The sequence below is a fragment of the Oncorhynchus nerka genome, linkage group LG4, assembly GCF_034236695.1.
Source record: "Oncorhynchus nerka isolate Pitt River linkage group LG4, Oner_Uvic_2.0, whole genome shotgun sequence".
NCBI classification, from domain to species: domain Eukaryota; kingdom Metazoa; phylum Chordata; class Actinopteri; order Salmoniformes; family Salmonidae; genus Oncorhynchus; species Oncorhynchus nerka.
In genome coordinates, this window is record NC_088399.1 from 28179614 (window position 1) to 28204456 (window position 24843).

At 40.6% G+C, this 24843-nt stretch overlaps 1 protein-coding gene across 3 annotated transcripts in view; it reads right to left on the reverse strand.

The window, feature by feature from the left end:
- Positions 1 to 24843, reverse strand: part of mast4 (microtubule associated serine/threonine kinase family member 4) — a 170129-nt gene that overhangs the window by 76427 nt on the left and 68859 nt on the right. For all 3 annotated transcript variants that reach the window (XM_029650571.2, XM_029650557.2, XM_029650564.2), the window contains exon 4: positions 6020 to 6051. In XM_029650571.2, the coding sequence (XP_029506431.2) occupies positions 6020 to 6051 (32 nt within the window). The remainder of the gene's footprint in view (positions 1 to 6019; positions 6052 to 24843) is intronic.

Sequence of the window (24843 nt, forward strand, 5' to 3'; positions counted from 1 at the left end):
AATGCTATTTGTTAATGCTGGACATATGCATCAATAAAGCATTATTGAAATACACGCTCTCATTTTTAACCAACTCCAAAAGAGTAAAGTGAAATTGATCTTCCCCCTCAGATTTTCTGTGTTGCTCTACCCTACTTTCTCTCCATTGTACCTTTAACAAATAGGTGTAGCTGGCCTATATTTGCTGTATGGAACAAATACAGGAAGTGGCTGCCTACGAATACAAAGTAGTTGACCCAATCACCCAGGAGGTTTGTGAAGTAGCCAGTTGTCAAATGACACTGTTGAAGTGTTTTCCGAAACTCTACACACAGAAGTAAACCGGGCCAATGGCTGTAACATTACCCAGGGCACTACTCTCAATGGGCTTAACACAAACTGGAGCTACGAACACATACAGTGCATTTGGAAAGTATTCAGAGCCCTTGACTTTTTCCAAATTTTGTTACGTTACAGCCTTATTCTAAAATTGAATACATAGTTTTCCCCCCTCATCAATCTATACACAAAGCCCCATAATGACAAAGCAAAAACAGGTGAAGAAAAGTTTGCAAATGTATATTTAAAACCCCCGGAAATATCACATTTACATCAGTATACAGACCCTTTACTCTACTTTGTTAAAGCACCTTTGGCAGCAATTACAGCCTCGAGTCTTCTTGGGTACAAGCATGGAACACTTGTCCTTGGGGAATTTCTCCCATTATTCTCTGCCGATCCTCTTGGAAGGTGAACCTTCACCCCAGTCTTAGGTCCTGAGAGCTCTGGAGCAGGTTTTCATCAAGAATCTCTGTACTTTTCGCCGATCATCTTTCCATCGATCCTGACTTGACTCCAAGTCCCTGTCGCTGAAAAACACCCCAACAGAATGATGCTGCCACCACCATCCTCCACCGTAGGGATGATGCCAGGTTTCCTCCAGACGTGACGCTTCGCATTTAGGCCGAAGCGTTTCATCAGACCAGAGAATCTTGTTTCTCATGGTCAGAGTCCTTTAGGTGCACTAACATAAAGGCCAAATTGGTGAGTGCTGCAGAGATGGGAGAACATCCCAGAAGGACAACCATCACCACAGACGAACTCCGGAGCTCTGATGAGTGACCATTGGGTTCCTGATCACCTCCCTGACCTCCCCCGATTGCTCAGTTTGGCCGGGCGGCCAGCTCTAGGAAGAGTCTTGGTGGTTCCAAACTTCTTCCATATAAGAATGATGGAGGCCACTGTGTTCCTGGGGACCTTCAATGCGACAGAATTTTTGGTACCCTTCTCCAGATCTGTGCCTCGTCACAATCCTGTCTCGGAGCTCTACGGACAATTACTTTGACGTCATGGCTTGGTTTTTGCTCTGACATGCACTGACACACCTTTCCAAATCTGGTCAAATCAATGGAATTTACCACAGGTGGACTCAAAACAAATTGAAGAAACATCAAGGATGATCAATGGAAACAGGATGCACCTGAGCTCAATTTCGAGTCTCATAGCAAAGGGTCTGAATACTTACGAAATAAGGTATCTGTTTTTCATTTGAGTAAATTTGTGAACATTTCTAAAAACCTGTTTTTCACTTTGTCATTATAGGGTATTGCATGTGTATTGTGGAGGAATTTGTATTTATTTATAACTTTTTAGAACAAGGCTGTAATGTAAGAAAATGTGGAAAAGGGGAAGGGGTCTGAATACTTTCCGATTGCACTGCAAGTCAGACTTTCGTTTAAGTGATACATTGACGTCTCTTTTAGGAATCAAACCTATAAATCAATACCACCACAACAAGGAAGTGTTGAAAATGCCCTTCCTCACTTTCCATTGAGATTGAATCCTAGCTTTGAGTGCATCAACTCATAACATTTTCAAGTATTTCTCGAAGTCAGACAGGAATAGATAAGACATTTTAGCCAAGGGTTCAACTCAAGCATCGATTAAAGGTAGACCATCTTGTTCAGTAACGTACATTTTATCACCCAACAAATGCCATATGTTCCATAAATGGGACAACACTGACATTCTTCAATATAACATTAAGGGGAAAAAAGAGGCCAATATGATGTCAAAGCCAATCACCATGGACACCAGAGGCAAGAGAGGCCCCTTGGGTCCAAAGACACTGCATGCGCTTTCGAAAGCGGTCCCCTGACACATTGGTGGATCATCTCCTTGTGTCTCCCCTCTATAGTCAAATCATTCCCCCATCATAATGCATGTCACACTGAAACCTGCCACACAAGCCCATCAGAATAGGCATGAAATACACAGGAGGCCTTTAGCTGAGAAGGACTACACCTGTTGGACTGTGATATTCATAAACGAAACAAATAGCTGGGTGACGCCTTTTGTGTTTTCAAATCCCACTTTATATTGAGGCTTTATCGGCATTCGTAACCAGATCAGGTCCTGTTGCAAATACAGTTGACACCATTCACCTGTAATCCTACAGTGCTCCTGCTGTTTCTTTGCCATAGCCTGAGGCAGGCAGACAGAGCACCTGACTTAATCCTATCTGGATCCCTTTCAGGGACAATCTCCAGGTAAAAGTTGCCCTCAGGCACAGATCTAGCTTCAGCTTATCCTGCTTGACTCCTTACCGTAACCATTAGGGGGAGGAAACACTAAGGGGCAGATTCATCCTACTCCATATATCGTGTGGTTAAGGCCTGCCTCTCTACCAAAAGGTCACAATATTTTCAGTAATGAATTAAACATGTGCCATCTAAGGCACATGCATCACCTCCAACAGACGCCATAACCCCTCGAGCGTCTCTCTAGCCCCTCTATCGTCTATAGACCCTATTCTATAGTGCAGATGTTCCCAAACTTTTCATAGTCCCGTACCCCTTCAAACATTCAACCTCCAGCTGCGTACCCCCTCTAGCACCAGAGTCAGCACACTCTCAAATGTTGTGTTTTGACATTGTAAGCCTGCCAAACACAACACACACACACACACACACTATTCAATACATTTATTAAAATTAAGAATGAGTGAGAGTTTGTCACAACCCGGCTCGTGGGAAGTGACTCTTATAGGACCAGGGCACAAATAATATAATCAATCATTTTGCTCTTTATTCAGCCATCTTACATATTGAACCTTATTTGTTCATAAATAAATAGTGAATAACTCCCCACAGGTTAATGAGAAGGGTGTGCTTGAAAGGATGTACATAACTCTGCAATGTTGGGTTGTATTGGAGGGAGTCTCAGTCTAAAATTATCCACACAGTCTGTGCCTGTATTTAGTTTTCATGCTAGTGAGGGCTGAGAATCCACTCTCACATAGGTACATGGTTGCAAAGGGCATCAGTGTCTTAACAGCGCGACCCTATTCTGAGCCCAGAAATCTGGCAGTGGCTTCTGATTTAATTCAATTTTCACAGATCCGCTTGTTGCAATTTCAATGTGGCTCTTTTGTTCAGATATTGGTAAGTGGAATGAAGGGAGGGTATGAAAGGGATAACGAATCCAGTTTGTGTAATTCGTTTCGGGAAAGTACCTGCGTAATTGCGCACCCAGCTCACTCCGGTGCTTTGCTGTATCACATTTGACATTGTCCGGAAGCGTTCATTTGCACAAAAAAACATACAATGATGGAAAGGCCTGTGTGTTGTCCTTGTTAATGCAGACAGAGAAGAGCTCCAACTACCTCAATTTTGACCCGCACATTGAATATAGCTGAGGCGAGTCCCTGTAATCCTAAATTCAGATCCTTCCGGTGAGGAAAAAACATCACCCAGATAGGCCAGTTGTGTGAAACTCATCATCATGGAAGCAGTCAGAAAATGATGGTCAGTAAAGAACATAAGCTAGACTCTCAATTTAAATAATTCGCCCCTTGATAACCAGCGCACTTCTGTACTTCGCAAAAGCGTTACATGGTCGCTGCCCATATCATTGCATAACGCAGAAAATACACGAGAGTTCAGGGGTCTTGCTTTAACAAAATGAACCATTTTCACTATAGTGTCCAAAACGTATTTCAAGCTGTCAGGCATTCCCTTGGCATCAATAGCCTCCCGGTGGATGCTGCAGTGTACCTAAGTGCCGTCGGGAGCACTTTGTCTCCCTGTCATGGCTTTTGCGCCATCAGTACAGATACCAACACATCTTGACCACCAAAGTCCATTTACATTTACATTTACATTTAAGTCATTTAGCAGACGCTCTTATGTCACAAAGCTGTCCAGTACTTTAAAAATATCCTCTCATGATGTCCTGGTTTCCAGAAGAGGATGTCTTCCTTAATTGACCCCCCATAAAAGTAACAGACATATACCAGGAGCTGTGCCAGGCCCGCCACGTCTGTTGACTCATCCAGCTGTAACGCATAGAATTCACTGGCTTCTATGCGAAGCAGTAATGGTTTCAAAACACATCCTGCCATGTCACTGCTGCGTCGTGAAACAGTGTTGTTTGATGAAGATATTGTCTGTATAGTTTTTTTTGGCCTTTTCCCCCAGCATTGTCCCAGCCATATCTGCGGCAGCAGGAAGAAGTCCTCCACAATAGTATGGGGCTCGGGAGCTCACCATAAAATAAGCTTCTAGCCCCTTGTTATTAATGGTATCTGTTGCTTTTATACATGTCTTACTACTCGAAAGTCAACTGAATTCTCACACAAAAAAGGGCATGTTTTGTTTCTAAATGTCTGTGCAAGAGTGAATTATTCAGCGAGTTGTGAGATAGTACTTTTGCACATATAACACACCGTGGCTAAGGAAAGGCACTATAAGTGAACCCCAAATCAATGTAGCTCTCATATTTGCGCCTCTTCGATGTTCCAACGTCTCTGTTAGTTGTTCGGTGCTTCCCCGGGTAAGGGGGAAGTAGCTCTTCGGCTACATCATATTCACAACTGTCAGTGTCCTAACAACAAATGTAGAATTACTGATGCTAGCATTGGATGTGCTCGTGGCAGCAGAACAAGTTGTGTCGTCGACAGGTGCAGGTGTAGTACTGCTTGTAGTAGCAGTACTACCAATAGAGCTGGTATGTGTCTCTATGGAAGCAGAACAAGTTGTGTCGTCGACAGGTGCAGGTGTAGTACTGCTTGTAGTAGCAGTACTACCAATAGAGCTGGTATGTGTCTTACTTTTTTTAACCAATTATACATTTTTGAGCAAACTGAATGAGCAGCAGCTACATTTGGCTACTTAAGGACCGTTAGTGGAATTCCCACGAGAGAGTAACGGTTAATGTGATTGGATGTTAATTATTTGACTAGGCTACCCGTATTTGACATTGTGTTGTTATTTTGCTGAACACTAGATAGTTTAATTTTATTATGGGCGAGGCTATTCAGAAACAAGGCTTTTCAGCAGAGAAAAAAACCTCACCCAAAAGTATAGACCCGTTGGAAAATATAAATGTCTGTTTGAAAACGTTAAGATTATGTATTTATAAAAATCAATAAAATCTTATTTGGCATAACCCCAACTAAATTGCACGTACCCCTGGGGGTTTGGGAATTATAATACCTGCTATAGTGTATATAACATGTATAAACCCTAGTATCTATAAACAGTGTATTATACTATTGATCAACCCTATAGAGGAGATTACTTCAGTAATTTTTCCCCATGAAGATTTTTCAACAACGTAATGGTCTAGGGGTCAGTGAGATGCATGCATCTTATTTTATTAGGATCAGTTCACAAAGGCCAATAGACGGCAGGGTACATATCACTGTACTGAAACCAATTGTGCACTGGTTGGTTATGTTACAAATATTGTACCTACAAATGCAATTTAGTTCGAGGGTCCGATGAGGTTGGCTTAGTCAGCTATTTAAATAAAAGCTTTGCTTCTAATTGAGACTTTATTCTGATTAATTTACTTGTTTAAATTAAACATCTAGATATGTTTTCTTCAGAGTATCAGAAAATAGGTGCATGAGAATGAAACATTTGACTATAGAACAGGATTCCCTTCTTTGACTCCATGAATAACACACACTGTATGCAGGTTGCAAGAGCTGCACAAAAATACTGTACGTTTAATATAAGAACCAGTTCAAACTTACAAACTTCCCCTCCTTGGAAGACTCAGCTCCTTCTGTAAATGAAAAAATAAAGGAAAAAAGATTAGGACAAAATATATTAAATGTTGACACAGTGACACAGAATCTTTGATAAACAGCATGACATACAACCTGAAAACACTAAGATGTTAAATGGATGCTTTTGTATTGACAGACCTACATATCGGTCATAGATTGACATTCAGACAGTGTGACTAGTCAATGGATCAGTTATTTTATTAGCTACCTCTGCCACTTAAATGGGATGTGCATTATTTGTCATTGTCATTTAAATAAAATAATCAATAAAAGCGATGACCTGCGCACGGATGCAGACATACCACCCTGTCTGAGTGTCCATTCATCCACTCCCAAAGCATAACTTCACTTTCTTGGCTCCAGACGCTGACCCAGTTTGAGTCCCTCGAGATAAAAAGCACTGGTTCACAAAGTTAATAATGAACCAATTCACACTCTCGTCAGAGGCCATATGCAAATCACAGAATTACTGTGCCTCAGAAGAGGAAAAATGGCTAATTGCTTGACCCTTACAAGCATAAACAAAGCTTTTTCTCAGGAAACCAATGACATAAGCTACAGTAAGCTCCAGCCGGGCTTTATACTGTACCGTAGCAGTCCCTGCAACGGGGGAAAGATCAACAACAATACTTTAATTGATTGGCCACCCGAGCGGATTAAGCACGTTGATCCATGCCAGCTTTGTATTTACTGTACCTGTCAGTCAATGTGAAAAATTTATAATAAGCATTTGCGTAAAGGTGTATGTTTCATTCATCAATTGAGATGGATCGGAATATGTTTACAGGCTGCTGAATCCACAGAAATCATACCCTTTACTGGACAGAAACTGCCTCGATTTCCTTTAAATGTTCACATCTGTATATATTATAAAAGTAGTGTATTCATCATTATGCACAGTTTGAATACTGCACCTTTAAAATCATGCCTCAATGTGTTAAACGCAATAAAGGTTAAGAGGTTTCCCAAAAATGCACACCGAGCTATGCAGTGTGCACTTGGGAAATGCAATAGTATTAATATACCAGCAGAGGGGAGCATTTACAGTGAAGAGGTGCTGTCATTTCCTGATATGGTCAATGGCTGGATAGGGACTGCTGCGGTGAATGTGTTTACTAACTAAACCAGCCTGTAACTACACAGAGCAAGTGAACAGAATACATTTGAATTGCGACTGTGGAACTGCACTGAGGTGTACATACATAAAGGACGTTTGCACTTTTGCACTAATCTCAAGAGCACTTACAGCATGTGGTGCCGACACGATTGGCATTTCCATTCAATTGCTTCCAGATTACGAACAACAAGAATTCCCACTACCACTAGAGCTGGGCGATATATCGAATTAATGTTTTTGCGCGATATTCCAAATTCCTGTATGGAATCAAGAATCAAGTTTTTTTTCATGAGCGTTTATGTCCTCTTGTTCTCATGATGTATTTTTGGTCTCACCTTCACTCCTCTGTGCTGTGTGCACCTTCCCATTTACAGTGCATTCGGAATGTATTCAGACCCCTTTACTTTTTCCACATTTTGTTACATTGCAGCCTTATTCTAAAATGGATTAAATAAAATGTTCCTCAATCTACACACAATACCCCATAATGACAAAGCAAAAACAGGTAAAAAAAAATAAATAAATAACTTTATATAAGTATTCAGAATCTTTGCCATGATATTTGATAATGAGCTCAAGAGCATCCTATTTCCATTGATCATCCTTGAGATGTTTCTACAATATGGAATCAACCTGTGGTACATTCAATTGATTGGACATGACTTGGAAAGGCATACACCTGTCTATATAAGGTCTCACAGTTGACAGTGCATGTCAGAGCAAAAACCATGCAATGAGGTCGAAGGAATTGTCCGTAGAGCTCCGAGACAGGATTGTGTCGAGGAAAAGATCTGGGAAAGGGTACCAAAAAATGTCTGCAGCATTGAAGGTCCCCAAGAACAGTGGCCTCCATCATTCTTAAATGGAAGAAGTTTGGAACGACCAAGACTCTTCCTAGAGCTGGCTACCCGGCCGAACTGAGCAATCGGGGGAGAAGTCAGGGAGGTCACCAAGAACCTGATGGGCACTCTGACGGAGCTCCAGAGTTCCTCTGTGGAGATGGGAGAACCTTCCAGAAGGACAACCATCTCTGCAGCACTCCACCAATCAGGCCTTTATGGTAAAAGAGCCAGACGGAATACACTCCTCAGTAAAAGGCACATGACAGCCAGCTTGGAGTTTCCTTTAGGCACTCAAGACCATGATAAACAATATTCTCTGGTCTGATGAAACCAAGATTGAACTCTGGCCTGAATGCCAAGTGTCACGTCTGGAGAAAACCTGGCCCATCCTTACGGTGAAGCATGGTTGTGGCAGTGTCATGCTGTGGGGATGATTTTCAGAAGCAGGGACTGGGAGACTAGTCAGGATCGAGGGAAAGATTAACAGTGCAAAGTACAGAGAGGTCCTTGATAAAAACCTGCTCCAGGGTGCTCAGGCCCTCAGACTGGGGCAAAGGTTCACAAGGTTGAACAGTTTAATTATGAAAACACCCCGTCTGTCTCCAACTGAAAAGCATGTTAGCCTGTCCACTTTGTTCAGATGTTGAAATCAAGTGGCCTACCTTATTTCTCAGAAATTGGCAGTTCCTTATATAAGGATTAGCTGGCTAATCACTAGCAAGTGGACTTGAGAGATTGATGAGACCGGTGTTAATTTTCTATATCCTAATGCCTGCTACAAAAGGTTCATTATTATTAGTAGAATGTGCATAATGCATGGTTCTATTTAAAAAAGGGCATTTTCATAGACTTGAAACCAAGATGAGTGACTTTTAAAAATGTATTTAACCTTTATTTAACCAGGAAGCAGCTCATTGAGATTAAAATCTCTTTTTCAAGAGCGCCCTGGCCAAGATAGGCAGCACCAAGTCATTACAAAGAAATTACAGACAGACAACATGAAAAACTACAAGTAATCTACGTAGTAAAAACCATTGAATTCACAAGAGTATAAAACAGCAAATTAAAAACTTTGACAGGTCAGAGAATCAGCCTTCATCAGTGATTTAAAAACACCAATCGGGACAAGTTCTTCCAGTTTAAAAGTATTTTGTAAGGTGTTCCAAGACTATGGCACAGAGTACATTAAAGCCCTTTTACCAAATTCAGTTCGGACTATAGAAGGCCAACCAACACTGGTATACAAAGTGCAGTGGTGCGTAAGGGTTTTGCAGTTTAAAATAAATCTCAAAGTGCCATGGTAAAGAGTGTCAATTGATCTCAAACACTGAGCGGAAGCATTCATATATAACATATCCCCATAGTCTAGTAAAGGCATAAATGTAGCTGACACTAGCCTTCTTCTGGCTTCAAAAGAAAAACAGGCCTTATTCCTAAAATAAAATCCCAATTTCAGCTTCAATTTTTTTTGTAAATTGGTGACTATAGCAACAAAAAAGCAGGTTAAACTATTTTGATTAGTTTGTGGAAGGATTATGCTAGGTATAACTTCACAATCTCTGAATTCCTTAGATTATTTGACTGTTTGAAATGCAGAATATTTTACCTTTATATTGTACAAAAAGGCTTATTTAGAGAAAATATTGAAAAAAAAATAGGTCTCATGAATTGCTCATAAATTTGGGAAAAAATGTAGATTTTTAGGCCATATCTCCCAGCCTTAACTACCACACGTGACAATTACAGGACTAAAACCCAAACAATTCCATTTGTAACTCGTTTCATTCCAAACCCCTTCTGCAGTATGTCACTGCACTAATAAACAATACCTAAAATAACTATGGTTGAAGAAATACATAGTGAGGTCCCTTTGTCAGAGATGAGACAGAAGTGTTTAAAGACATGTCTTTAAAGGTTCTTCTAGTCAGCAGAAATTCACTAAGCCCCTCTCCCCATTGCCATCAATTAGAGCTGAATGTCTGCCCCCTGTGCTGGCTCCTGTGCACCCAGGACACGATTTCATTGGCAAACATGACCGCGGTTCACATCACTAATTACAAGAAGGGAATGAGTTAACGCTAATGTGAATTCTACCCAATTACAGCATAGCAAATCACAGTGGGCATCTACTGTCCGGTCTAGCTGGTTCACTGACACACTGCTATGACAAATCCTGGTAAAAACCTGTGGAGATTACCCTTAAGATTCAAAGTACATACTGTAGACTTAGGCCTACTGTGAATTGTGACACAATACTTTACATTGAAGTCATGACTATATCCCTTACAGAAGTTGGTCTACTGACAAAGACCTTTGTGAGAATATTTTTTCCACTGGGTTGTGTTTGAAGAAATAAACTGAAGACTTGCGTCCTGTTTATTCTACTTAGTCACACCTGATACTGTGAGACAGAGTATGCAAAACTCAAACAGCGCAAATGGTGCTATTTCTGAAAGCAAACACCCCTGTAAGCATGCAGGCTAGACTACACCATATGGTGTGAAGACACATCGGTGCGCATGAAACCACTGCGGGGTGCGACATGGTAATCATAACAGAACACCCAGACTGAATAGCAGTCAGACTGCAGCTTCCACGCTAAGAAAAACGATCAATATTCTTCATAGGGAACAAAAACTTTGATCTGATACTAGGCAACAGCAGCAGTCAACATTCAAAGTGAACCCTAAAAGATGAGCATGAGTGAGAATGAAAAACTATCAAAGGAAAGTTACACTTGATCCAAAACCTACTAAACGTGTGAAGAGTGAACCCTCAAAGTTAAACATGGATGGGTAAGAAAGACTGCCTATATTACCCAAACAGAAGAGAAATGTGATCCATAACAATAGCAATATGGGTGATATCATAATACCACTCAGAAGTCCTAGACAAAACAGTCATTCAAAAAAGTGGAGCTTGAATGAGTAGGAAAAATGATCAATATTCTCCAAAGGGAAGAAAAACTTGATCCAAAACATGACCTTAATCTCCTAGACATTGAACAGAATGAAGAGTGAACCATCACTGTTAAGCATAAATGGTCAAGCAAAGGATCAGCCTCCAAAGGGATGAAAGATGCATTGAAAACATCCACTATCCTAACAAAGTGGTTTACTGTGACGCTCGCTTCATATCATTTGCTGTGATATTGGACTGCAGTTCACTGACTGACCGCATTTTAATCCATAGTTTTTCTCAGCATTCCTCTCATCCAACATTGTTGAAAGTTATTATGGCTAGGTTTTTCTGTAGCTAATGTGAGAGCGCAGTATGATGCAGAAGTTGCCCTTCTCCCATCCCTCCTACTGATGTCATAAAGGAGGGGGGATTAATGACTTGTGTGTTGCCCTGTGATTGGCTAAGCTCCTGCTGTGTCTGGGGTCAGATTGGATGACCTATGACGTTTAGGTTCGTGGCGGGGGGTCTGTCAGAGAGACTAGGGTCACGCGGCACCTCTATTGCGCTCTCATCTACAGAGTAATGACAAGGCGGGGGTGGAGAGTCTGGGGAGAGACTTTACTGAAGAGACTGGGATAAGGGTAGGATGAGGCTGGTGCAGATATTGACAATAGAAGGACCCAGAGTCGACAGCTGCACCTGGTCTCCCATCCAAGAATTGACCAAGATCCAACCTTAACTGTTGAGACAAGCCTGCAAGAGGGATGCAGGGTGGTATGGTCTGTCTATGAATGATCACTTGCTGAAGGACAAAGAGTAGACTAGGTCAAAGCTAAAACCTTATTGGAAATCTTGTCATGTCTAGATGGTATGACAGTGGAATATGGCAGCTAGATGTACAATGCCACAAGTTATTATCCACCTCTACATTCCTAATGTTAATCACTAGCTGAAAACTATTTGGATTGAAATATTTAAATATTTTAAGATATTAACAAATTGCTAGATTTACATGATTAATAATCATGAATATTATCCATGATTATTCCAATGCCTCTCAGCTATGTCCACAGAATATCATAGAATGAGCAATTCAAGAGTAAGCTGTTGCCAATCCATTTTCTACAGACTTTCTCAGCTCCTGGTAGGGTCAAATAGCCAGCTATCACGCTGTGCAGGCTGCAGACTGTTGACTGAATGCATAAGAACTCTTTTCAGTTCATAGTTGTCTTTAACTCTTGCTTCCTCCATCTCTCACTGAGAAAAACAGACTTCAAAAGAGGATGTTATGTTACTGAATAAACACATCAGTCAAACAAAACCTTCCACAGGCATAATCTGCAGAAAAGCAATATCACATCCATACAGTGAATCTACTTGACAAACTGTTTTGGGTTTAGTCTTCAGAAAGCACAAGTGAGGATCTGTTTACCTTTGTGCCAACAGGCTTACTAAAAATAAAAGCTGTGAAGAGAGTCATGCCACTGTGTCTCATCAAGCCACCTGTTCGATGTTAATGTTAAGTGTATGGCCGTATATAACATTTTCATGAGAGGGCGATGAACAGTACCTAGTAATGCCATTTACTGCTAGAAAGCTTACATTTTCGGCTTTTTGGAAATATTCATAATTTATCTAAGAGTTGTATGCACTTTTGCACTAGTGTAACAGATGTGAAACGGCTAGCTTAGTTAGCGGTGGTGCGAGGTAAATAGCGTTTCAATCGGTGGCGTCACCTGCTCTGAGACCTTGAAGTAGTAGTTCCCCTTGCTCTGCAAGGGCCGCGGCTTTTGTGGAGCGATGGATAACGATGCTTCGAGGGTGACTGTTGTTGATGTGTGCAGAGGGTCCCTGGTTCGCACCCGGGTATGGGCGAGGGGACGGTCTAAATTTATGTTACACTAGTATGAACTAACATAGTAAATCCTATGAAAAAGAGTACATTTCCTTTTTTAAATGTCATAGCTATGAACAACCTATTCATAACAAATGGGGGTAATCTACATAGTTATACTCAGAACCAAACATACATTTGACATGCTATAAGATTTCAGCTGCCTTAATTTTTTTATTTTTTATATTAGTTATTAGTGGTCCGCCTCATTTCCTGGTGCACAGCCTCCATATTCATACTTCTCTCCCTCCCCACGTTAACGTAGCAGAGAGTTGGCTACGATCTTAGCTTTCATCTAATATAAAGTTTGTCCATCTGCGAACACAACGTGGTTTTGGTTCACATCTACAAATAGTAAAAAAATAAAAAACATTTGATAAAACCATTTCTGTTTGTCTAAGAACAATGGGACTCGATGCGGGACAATCAGCATTCCAGATGCGAACCCCTACTACAAAAATTGACAGAGCCCAGACAGTGAATGCGTGTTAAGGCGGGACTCCCAAGCCTCCAATGGTTGTGGATATGTAACCTGGTACCCCAGGGTCTTGCAAAACGTACTCAAAGATGGTTAGGTATAAAGATATATAGAAACTGTTTTTCCAATAGAAATCCCCGACCACACTCGTAGAAGACGTTGGCTAGGTAAACTCGTGTGCAAGTCATCGGTTCAAACAGTCATCTAGCGCCAAAATGCGCATGTGCAGGTCTGTCAAATCAAAGTAACTCCTTTGATATAAAGTTGCTTTTGACGACAATGGCAACATATCAGTTTGTCACTTTCATGAGGTTGGAGTAATAACATGTTCAGCTATTTAAGACATTGGCTCGAATCTGGGTTATGCCTTTAGAGTTTGAGAAAATGAACAACTAAGGAATAAATAAAAATAATTCTCTCATTGACTTTTCAAACCCTGGTCTGGTTTACTGGTTCTGTGCTTCACAGCTCTGTATGGGTTTTGACTGACAACCGTTCTGAACTTGATCACAGCACGCACCCCATCCCTCCCTCTCATTGGGGCAACTTCTGCAAATGTTTTGTCTGAGTGAGGGAAATGTACATTAAGAGAACTATGTATTTTGAAAGATTAAAGATTATAATAAATACTGCTTCTGATGTCATACAAGCAAGCAAAAACACCAGTGAGGCCAAATATGCATATCACATTTCAATATCATATAACTCGTCATATACAGTGTCAACGTTTATGATCACTATGTTTGATGTACAGTTACCAGATGACATGTCATACTCTGGGTTGTTCTGAACAGAATGAGATCGTTTGTCTATTGTGAAGAAAATTTGTCGCCGAACACGCACCTTAATGCACTAATCCTTTCTATGATTACAAAATTACAATCTGTTTCTCTAAATTGCCTTGTGAAAGCCTAACACTAAGATCCTTCTTTATAATTTAGCTAGTCATGTTGGCAATAGAACAAGCTTTCAAATGATTCCCAACTGACCCAGGTTGCGATTTATAAATGGGTCGTTTTTGAATTACGTAAACAACAATAATTGTGTGATTGCAGAGTGGTGTTCCAAACAAAACTGAAAATGTGCTTGCTCTAGTTCCTCAACGGCACAGCTAGGATACTTCAAAAAAGCACCTTATAGCTTAAGACTCTTCCTTAAGTCATAAAGTGCATTGAAATTACTGTGCACACTTTGGAGAGATGTGTGGCCACTTGAGACACCAGTTAGTCCTCTCACTCAGAACCTTGTAATTATGTTGCACCTAACCCACATTTTCCAGGAATTACTGAATGTATCCAGAGTATTTTCAAATTCATTATCAACAATTGTGGCTTAAAGAACAGTAAACGTAAAATGCACATAAAATCAACAGTGTAATGTTTGGATTCAGCTTGGTGTCAGATGAACTGTTGTGTCCTCAAATGTGGTGTAAGAATTTTCCCATCATCTCCAAACTGTTCCCTTTCAATTGCTACCAGGCGTATGCATTTCATATTTCTTCTGTAAGAAACATTTCAATTTAGCCCCATCCATAAATGCCAATTCCCACAGGTGTAAAGGGTTAACAGGAACTATTATTTGCTCTATAATGGACTACACTGTACCATGTTCAGTCTAGCTTCTGAAGAATTTTATGGTCATAACTTTATTCTCAATATAAAACTGCTTCTAGCTCAAGTAAGAGCAGCGTTTTGATGACGAACATGGTCATTTGTGTTCATGTTGCCATTTACAGCTGCCATAGTCAAAGTAATGATGCTAAAATATGGCCAATCTAGTCAAAGTGAAAAGGAAAACAGATAAGTTCATGTTTGACTAACCTTCATTCTCATACCTTAGCAAATACTAAAAAGTGGTTGCTAACAGGCAGGTAGCATAGGGGTTACAGCGTTGGACTAGATTGAATCCCCGAGCTGACAAGGTAAAAATCTGTAATTCTGCCCCGAACAAGGCAGTTAAACCACTGTTCCTAGGCGTCATTGTAAATAAGAATGTTCATAACTGACTCTGATGTATTGACAGAAGACTTCAGAGAGACTGAGACTACACTTTTATCAACGACCTCCCTCCTGAAACGGTCAGAAACGTGCCGCAAAACGATCATGAAAGCACAGAGTGCTCTATCGAAAAATCCATTCACAACTGATGGCAACAGGGATGACTTCAGATGGTTGAATACTCCGCAGGGCCCAATGTCACTGGATTACCGCTGGCGGGAACCTCGTCAACTGCAAGACTTGACATCAAAGCAGGCAGTGACTCTTTAAAGACCTTCTTGTGATGCTTTATTAATAATTCCCTTTGATTTTCTCGCTCATCTCAAGATCAAAAGTGCACTTTCTTGGCCTTGGTAAACTGCTGACTTGCAGGATACTAAGAGGAGAAAGCCCAGTTCCTTAAACACAGATAGTGGGGTTGTATGACTGGGTTGAAGGGACGTCACCAAAAGACAAGTGCCACAGCCTCAAGGGTTTGTTTTTTTCCCAACAACCAGTTCTTATGACGTTGTATAACATAGGTAGAAAGTATTAACAGTTGATTTCATGACAAGAAATCTAAACTACTAGACATTAAGGTATTGTACATGCATAAAAAAAGGTCTTATGATGCATTATGATCACAACATAATGTATTACACACAATGAGATATGTCTCGACCACTTGATTCTTGAGAGCGAGGTAGTGTGACATGCCATCAATCCAAATATAAACTACACTACGACAGCCTGTCTCACACACAATCTGTATCAATGTGCCAAGTATTTCACATTAAAAACTGAGATGAGCACAGCACAACACTAAAAGAACGCAACTCTAAAAGTTAATCTCATCAGCAAACAATGACAAAAAAGAACACAGAGAGTTTTTGTGGGAGAGGGTTGAAAATGGGACATTTTGGGGGTACAGACGAGACAGCTGACATCAAAACGATCAGCGGGAGTTCCCTGGTATGCCATAGTGTGCGGACATCTCAGCTGGAATTACTCAGTATAAGCAAAGTGGTTATACCAACACACACATAATTGATGTTGTGAATAATTATAGAAGGATTTAAAGGCTTTCTGTGTGGATGTAGAATATAACCTGTCGTTTGACTGATGAGTCTGCTCCCAGAAAGCCTGTCAGGGATCTCTTTGGTTAAGATGAGTAAATACCATGAGTAAAACACTAGTGATTCCAGCGTCTAATATTTCCACTGACAAGAAAGAAGGCATCATGTTCAAAAGGAACTGTGATATCCTATCCATGTTAATCATTTCGCCCAACTGTTTTTCATACATATCGGAAATCTCTCATAGATCTGAGTGAGATGAAAGATCGGCTCACAATTTTTAAGATCCTCTTTGTAACACTTAGATGAGGAAACAATGATAGTATCTTTTAAATTAAGGAATATATGTTTATGATTTATTATAGGAGTTTAAAGTGTCATCACTGCCCCTGCCATTCTGCCCCTGAACAGGCAGTTAACCCACTGTTCCTAGGCCGTCATTGAAAATAAGAATTTGTTCTTAACTGACTTGCCTAGTTAAATAAAGGTCAAATAAAATTAAAATAACAAAGGATATTATTAACTATTAACCCTTTCAGGTACACATCTTTTCAGTAACAAAGCTAGAAGGCACCAGGACAAAATTACATGAGAAACACTTCAAATGACTTGCTTGCTAAAAAGGACAGGATTGCATATGAAGCTGAGCTGGTTTGGTGAAAACCCTTTCCTGAGACCTAAAAACCCATGTTAGCTCCCTGAACCAATGCATAGGCGTTAGCTCAGAGATATAAAACAGTGGGCCCCATCACCACTGGTAGCCCACAAAATAATAAGTAACTGTTCTCCAATATGCTCCACTCACTCAGACAGGGATCAACTCCTGTGTTATTTATGGAGAGAGAGCCGCTCTTGATGGCAAAGCTCACAATTACTGTGGGATATTTCACTGATCTGTTTGTTGATATCTATAGCACTTTGCCTGATAAGGGGGATGCAGTCTGTCATAAATGTATCAATTGGCTGCTCCACCAGTGTCCAGTGTGAAGGTTTAATTCATCAGGACAGGAATTTATCTAGGTTTAACCTCTCAGCTAGACTTGGTATATGTTCTGCTCTTGAACCTCTCCTGCTATGCATCTCAAACAAAGCCAAGCAAGTTGTTAGTTCAAATTGCATGAGAGAATATAGGCTACTATATGTTGCTAGTGGAAAATATGTTGGCAGAATGGATATAAGATGGTATTTAACACAACACTTTGAATGGTGTGGTATCGATAACATATTTTACTGGATGTGTTCAAAGAATTAAAACTAAGTTTCCTGCCCAGTCTTTAAACACTAGCAGTGTCCTGGCTCAACACAAAGGAAAACCTTGGCAACTGGACTGTCACCAGAGCCCTGACATCCAGCAACTTCAAGTCATTTTAATTCTAAGGAAACTGATAGATACAGTAATGGACAAGGTCTGAATCTGTCACTCGCTTCAGTAGCAGCACACCCCATGAGTCATTATACAATATTTTCCCAAGAACATTCATTTGTGTCCATTTAAAAGGACACTTAATCATCCGTGTCATCAAGGCCAAACTCTAACCCAACTCAAAACACTAGCTATTCATGCACGGTTAATTCTACTCATATCCAATCAACACACAACTGATAATACATGCGAAGTGCCATTCACCCGATAGTGTGGATGAAATAAAGAGGTTGGCTGGCCGGCAGGAATACTCAGTCTCACACTATTGGATTACCAGTGCACCTAGTACAAGCCAATTGTGTGAGCAAATGTCACGTTGTGAATACAAATACACTGACATGATCAGATAACATGCTACGAGAAGATTAGTCCAGTCTCAAATGTCATTTCGCCAGATAGCCATGCACAGACTGAGGCAGTCGGACACTCTGAGAAAGCAATATGAAATTGAGATAGAACTGATTGTGCCGTAGGCTACTCCTGTACAGGAAAGTGCTAGACAAGCCCAAGGCAACACGTCGGAGTTGCTATAGCTAGGTTTCCATCCAATTGATGAGAGATTTTCATGTGAATATTCCAAAATCTGCATAAATAAAATATTAGCATTTTCCCACCAGAGATGAGTTTCCATCAAATTGACCTATTGCTGATAGGTCTGCGCATGATGACGCAGTGCACATAACTTCTGCATTTAAATTCCCATGTACCGAGTAGAAAATACAAGTCAAATAGTTTCCATTGCATTTTCAACTCTACTGATGTTTTTGTCACAGAAAATATAAATGCATTATATTGCGAATGTGCCCACTCTGGTATTGGCACGTGTGTTCTAGCCAACAGCTCGCCGATACAGTGCAGGTACAGCTTACATTACATTATTATGGACAAAATAGAAAGATTATTTTTATTTGTCAAAGCTCATCACCTTCCACTTTCACCAGTGAAGTTGTAGTGGGAGGACCACACAACATGTCATCACGTGTCTCCAAGTTATTCATCATTTGGAAGTTATTATATCAACATTTCCACAGCCTTTCCTCACATAGTTAATTTTACCGACAAAAAGATCACCTTATCTAGCGTATTCAACATTTGGAAAGTTTACCTTCAAATTTGCTGTTTCCATCAGGCCTGTCATGACATTTATTAATATTACGTGCATTAAAAAAATTGGATGGAAACCTGGTTAGTGACACACAATACTAAATCTATAGTATAACTACTGGTAACACTTCATCTCTGGGAATGATCTGAGAACGGATTCTTGCAATATGATTGTTAAGATTTGTTAAGATTTGTTATAACTGCAAAACATTTCCAATGCAATAGGAAATAAACTAAATAAACAGAACTCATTCTGTAACATGCAAAAAAATTATTAATTACCTTCAATCAAAAAAGCAATTACATGAGAAATTGCCTCATCAGAAATGCCCTGTCCTCATTCGTTCATATTAAGAATACATGTGAAAAAGGAGCTAAATGAAACAAACACAGGTAATACTCTAGAGACTCTCCATGCCTGGTCCTACAACTGTAATTATAAACAACTATAAAATGAACAACTCAAAGGCCTCCCGAGCGGTGAAGCGGTCTAAGGCACTGCATCGCAGTGTTAGCAGTGTCACAACAGATCCGGGTTCATTACCGGGCTGTGTTGCAGCCGGCCACGACCGGGGGACCCATGAAGCGGCGCACAATTGGCGCAACATCGCCCGGATTAAGGGAGGGTTTGGTGGGCAGGGTTGTCCTTGTCCCATCGCGCTCTAGCGCCTCCTGTGGTGGGCCAGGCTCATGCACCCTGACACAGTTGCCAGGTGTACAGTGTACAGGTGTACACATTGGTGCGGCTGGCTTCCGTGTTAAGCGAGCATTGTGTCAAGATGTAGTGCGGCTTGGCGGGGGTAAATATGCAACAAGGTGCTACTGTTATAATATTCACTTTGTAGTCCGACTGCAGAGCTTCTTAGGGAAAAGAGAGAACAAGGAGAAGAGGAAAACCTTCACACAGAGGGCTAAGACATATCGGAATATCCTGGACAATGTACAGTATCCTCATGAATTATTGGTACCCTAGGTAAACACGAACAAAAAGGCTGGGAAAAAATGTTGTTTATCAGCTTGATCTTACACTCAAAATATCATATGAATCTAACATGCCAATTATTGGCACCCCTAGAAATTCTTATGAACAAAATCGAATTGATGTACTACCAGTCAATAGTTCGGACACCCCTACTCATTCAAGTTTTTTTTTAAATTTTTATTTTTTTTTATACAATTTTCTACATTGTAGAATAATTGTGAAGACAAACTTTGAAATAACCCACATGGAATCATGTAGTAACCAAAAAATGGTTAAACATATCAAAATATATTTTATATTTGAGATTATTCAAAGTAGCCACCCTTTGCCTTGATGACAGCTTTGCACACTTTTGGCACGAGGTAGTCACCTGGAATGCATTTCAATTAACAGGTGTGCCTTGTTAAAAGTTCATTTATGGCATTTCTTTCTTTCCTTAATGCGTTTGAGCCAATACGTTGTGTTGTGTCAAGGTAGGGGTGGTATATAGAAGATATCCCTATTTGGTAAAACACCAAGTTCATATTATGGCAAGAACAGCTCAAAGAAACAGTCCATCATTACTTTAAGACATGAAGGTCAGTCAATACGGAACATTTCAAGAACTTTGAAAGTTTCTTCAAGCGCAGTCGCAAAAACCATCAAGCCCTATGATGAAACTGGCTCTCATGAGGACCACCACAGGAAAGGAAGACCCAGAGTTTCCTCTGCTGCAGAGGGTGAGTTCATTAGAGTTAACCACCTCAGATATTGCAGCCCAAACAAATGCTTCACAGAGGTCAAGTAAGACACATCAACTGTTCAGAGGAGACTGCGTGAATCAGGCCTTCATGATCGAATTGCTGCAAAGAAACCACAACTAAAAGACACCAATAAGAAAAAGACTTTCTTGGGCCAAGAAACAAAAGCAATGGACATCAAACCGGTGGAAATTTCTCCTTTGGTCTGATGAGTCCAAATTTTAGATTTTTGGTTCCAACCGCTGTGTCATTGTGAGTAGGTGAACGGATGATCTCCGAATGTGTGGTTCCCACCGTGAAGCATGGAGGTGGTGGTGTGATGGTGCTTTGCTGGTGAGACTGATTTATTTAGAATTCAAGGCACACTTAACCAGCATATCTACCACAGCATTCTGCAGCGATATGCCATCTCATCTGGTTTGCGCTTAGTGGGAATATCACTGATTTTTCAACAGGACAATGACCCAACACACCTCCAGGCTGTGTAAGGGCTATTTGACCAAGAAGGAGAGTGATTGAGTGCTGCATCAGATGACCTGGCCTCCAAAATCATCTGACCACAATGCAATTGAGATGGTTTGGGATGAGTTGGACCGCAGTGAAGGAAAAGCAGCCAACAAGTGCTCAGCATATGTGGGAACTCCTTCAAGACGGCTGGAAAAGTATTTCTCATGAAGCTGGCTGAGAGAATGCCAAGAGTGTGCAAAGCTGTCATCAAGGTAAAGGGTGGCTTCTTTGAAGAATCTAAATTATAAATTAAATATAAATTATAATTTTGATTTGTATAACATGATATTGTCACTATAATTCGACATGGCCTCTGCCAGAAGGCTAAAACTGGGTCATCTTTGGGTCTTCCAGCAGGACAACAATCCAAAGCATATCTCCAAATCCACACGAAAATGGTTCAAAGACCATAGAATCAAGCTTTTGCAATGACCATCCCAGTCCCCTGACCTAAACCCTGTTGAAAACCTTTGGGGTGAGCTGAAGAGGAGAGTCCACAAGCGAGGACTGAAGGATCTGAAGAGTTTGTGTGGATGAATGGTCTCAAATCCCTTCCTATCTGTTGTCCCACCTCATCAAACATGATAGGAGATGACTCAGCGCTGTTATCTTGGCAAAGAGAGGCTGCACACAGTACTAAATGCAGGGGTGCCAATAATTGTGACATGCATGTTTTTGGGAAAAAATAATTGCTGCTAAACATTTTGGGGTTGAACAATTTTAACTAAAATTTTAGCTTCATATGGTATTTCCAGTGTAAGATCAAGCTGAAACTATACATTTTACATAGCCTTTTTGTTCATATTTACCCAGGGTGCCAATAATTCAGGAGGGCACTGTATGTTAAGGGATTCACACAAGGGGATTTGATGACAGGGAAACACTGACTGAAATGCAGTGTTAATTTTGTTGCAAAAACTCAAATCCACAGATATATTCCTCATACTTTCCCCATTATCGAAAATTCCACAAATATATTCTTATTAAAGCCTTTCCTACTTGTATAAATTCAAATATACCTAAAACTTGGCAGCAGGTATAAGAATCTATTTTTAATCTGAGGGCATTGTGTCACTTTTGTCTAAATGATCTGAAATTGCTAACAATTACTGTTGAATCAGGCTTTAAGCAGTATTACACCCCAATTGCTCTTAAATCACCTTTACTCTGGGCAAGACAATTGGCCATGACTTTGAAAACTGCAGTTATCCAGACTTGGAATAAACTGATCACATTCTCTCCAGAACACATGTCGTTACAGACCCATCCAACTTCTGCATTGACACATTTGAGATAATGCATCAATGTTACAGCCTCACACAAGACAAGTAAACTGAAATGGGCATTTATATGTATAAAGAATGGGCTGGATGAATGGCCATGTGTACTTGTCATTCAAGTGTTCTACTCTTTACAGGCCTAATTTCTTACCGTATAACCGTGTGCACGCATGTTATTCCAGTAAACCTTATCAATAACGTAGGCAAGTAAACATTCAGTGAAATGTCAATATTTGACCATTTCTGATATCTGTCATAAATAACTGATTAGTGTGAAGTGACAGTAGGGCATAAGTACACACTTTGTGTGAAGTGTCTCACTGACAGTAGGGTTTAAACTTTCAGTGCAGACTTTGTGGCTGTCTGCATGTCTATCTTCCAGATGGAGAGAGGACGTTACAGTACTTCATTTCATTTAACCTTTTTTATCTAGTCAAGTCAGTTAAGAACAACATATTTTTACTTTGTCAGCACGGGGATTCGATCTAGCAACCTTTCGGTTACTGGCCCAACGCACTAGGGAACCTCCACATACCATGCGGAGCGCTTAAAAATCTACCACATCAACCCAAAGGCTGGAAAAATGTTAGTGGTGAAATGTTGAGTTTTTTTATGAAGTGAGCTGCACCTAAGGAATAGTATGGTTTAACATGTGTAAACTCCACCAACCAGAAGTTCACTTAAATCAGATGTCAATTTTCCTCAGTCTACAGGAGTGGTCTTCAAACTTTTCTTGCCCAGGCAAACCAGCAACCCTGGGACCCCCATCATATGTTGGCAAAACACAATTTGGGCACGTCTTGTCTCATCATCAGATGAATAATAATAGCAATGAGAAGTAATCAACTTTTTAAAATGAATAGCTTTGGTAGATCGTTTTTCATTATTTAGACCTTCCCACAATATAAGTTGAAGAGTAAGTGTAAATTAACATAGCCTATTAGCTAGAAAGTTGACGCCAAACCCATTTTCGCAAAGAGTTCACTAGTCTCCCAGTCCCTGCCGTTGAAAAACATCCCCACAGCATGATGCTGCCACCACAATTTTATTTTATTTTACAAGGCAAGTCAGTTAAGAACAAATTCTTATTTTCAATGACGGCCTAGGAACAGTGGGTTAACTGCCTGTTCAGGGGCAGAACGACAGATTTTGTACCTTGCAAGTTCAAATCCCCGAGCTGACAACCTTTCGGTTACTAGTCCAATGCTCTAACCACTAGGCTACCCTGCCGCCCAATGCTTCACCGTAGGGATGGTGCCAGGTTTCCTCCAGAGGTGACGCTTGGCATTCAGGTCAAGGAGATCAATCTTGGTTTCGTCAGACCAGAGAATCTTGTTTCTCATGGGTCCTTTAGGTGCCTTTTGGCAAACCCCAAGCGGCCTGTCATGTGCCTTTTACTGGGGAGTGGCTTGCATTTGGCCCCTCTAACATAACGGCCTGATTGGTGGAGTGCTGCAGAAATGGTCCTCCTTCTGGAAGGTTCTCCCTTCTCCACAGAGGAACTCTGGAGCTCTGTCAGAATGACCATCGGGTTCTTGGTCACCTCCCTGACCAAGTCCCTTCTCCCCCGATTGCTCGGTTTGGCCAGGGGGGCAGCTCTAGGAAAAGTCTTTCATTTAAGAATGATGGAGGCCACTGTGTTCTTGGGGACCTTTAATGCTGCAGAAATGGTTTGGTTCCTTTCCCCAGATCTGTTTCGACACAATTCTGTCTTGGAGCTCTATGGACAAATCCTTCGACCTCATGGCTTGGTTTTTGCTCTGACATGCACAGTCAACTGGGGTGCCTTAACTTCTTTGGGGTAGGGGGCAGTATTGTGTAGCTTGGATGAAAAACGTGCCCAAATTAAGCTGCCTGCTACTCAGCCGTAAAAGCTAGAATATGCATATAATTAGTACATTTGGATAGAAAACACTCGAGTTTCTAAAACTATTTGAATGATGTCTGAGTATAACAGAACTCATATGGTAGGCAAAAATCTGAGAAAAAAATCCAACCAGGAAGTGGCAAATCTGAGATTTGTAGTTTTTCAACTCAGCCCCCAATGAAGATACAGGGTGATATTAGTTACAGTGGGGCAAAAAAGTATTTAGTTAGCCACCAATTGTGCAAGTTCTGCAACTTAAAAAGATGAGGCCTGTAATTTTCATCGTAGGTACACTTCAACTATGACAGACAAAATGAGAAAAAAAATCCAGAAAATCACATTGTAGGATTTTTAATGAATTTATTTGCAAATTATGTTGGAAATTAAGTATTTGGTCAATAACAAAAGTTTCTCAATACTTTATATACCCTTTGTTGGCAATGACAGAGGTCAAATGTTTTCTGTAAGTGCAACTCTCTCCAAAGATTTTCTATGGGGTTGAGATCTGGAGACTGGCTAGGCCACTCCAGGACCTTGAAATGCTTCTTACGAAGCCACTCCTTCATTGCCCGGGCGGTGTGTTTGGGATCATTGTCATGCT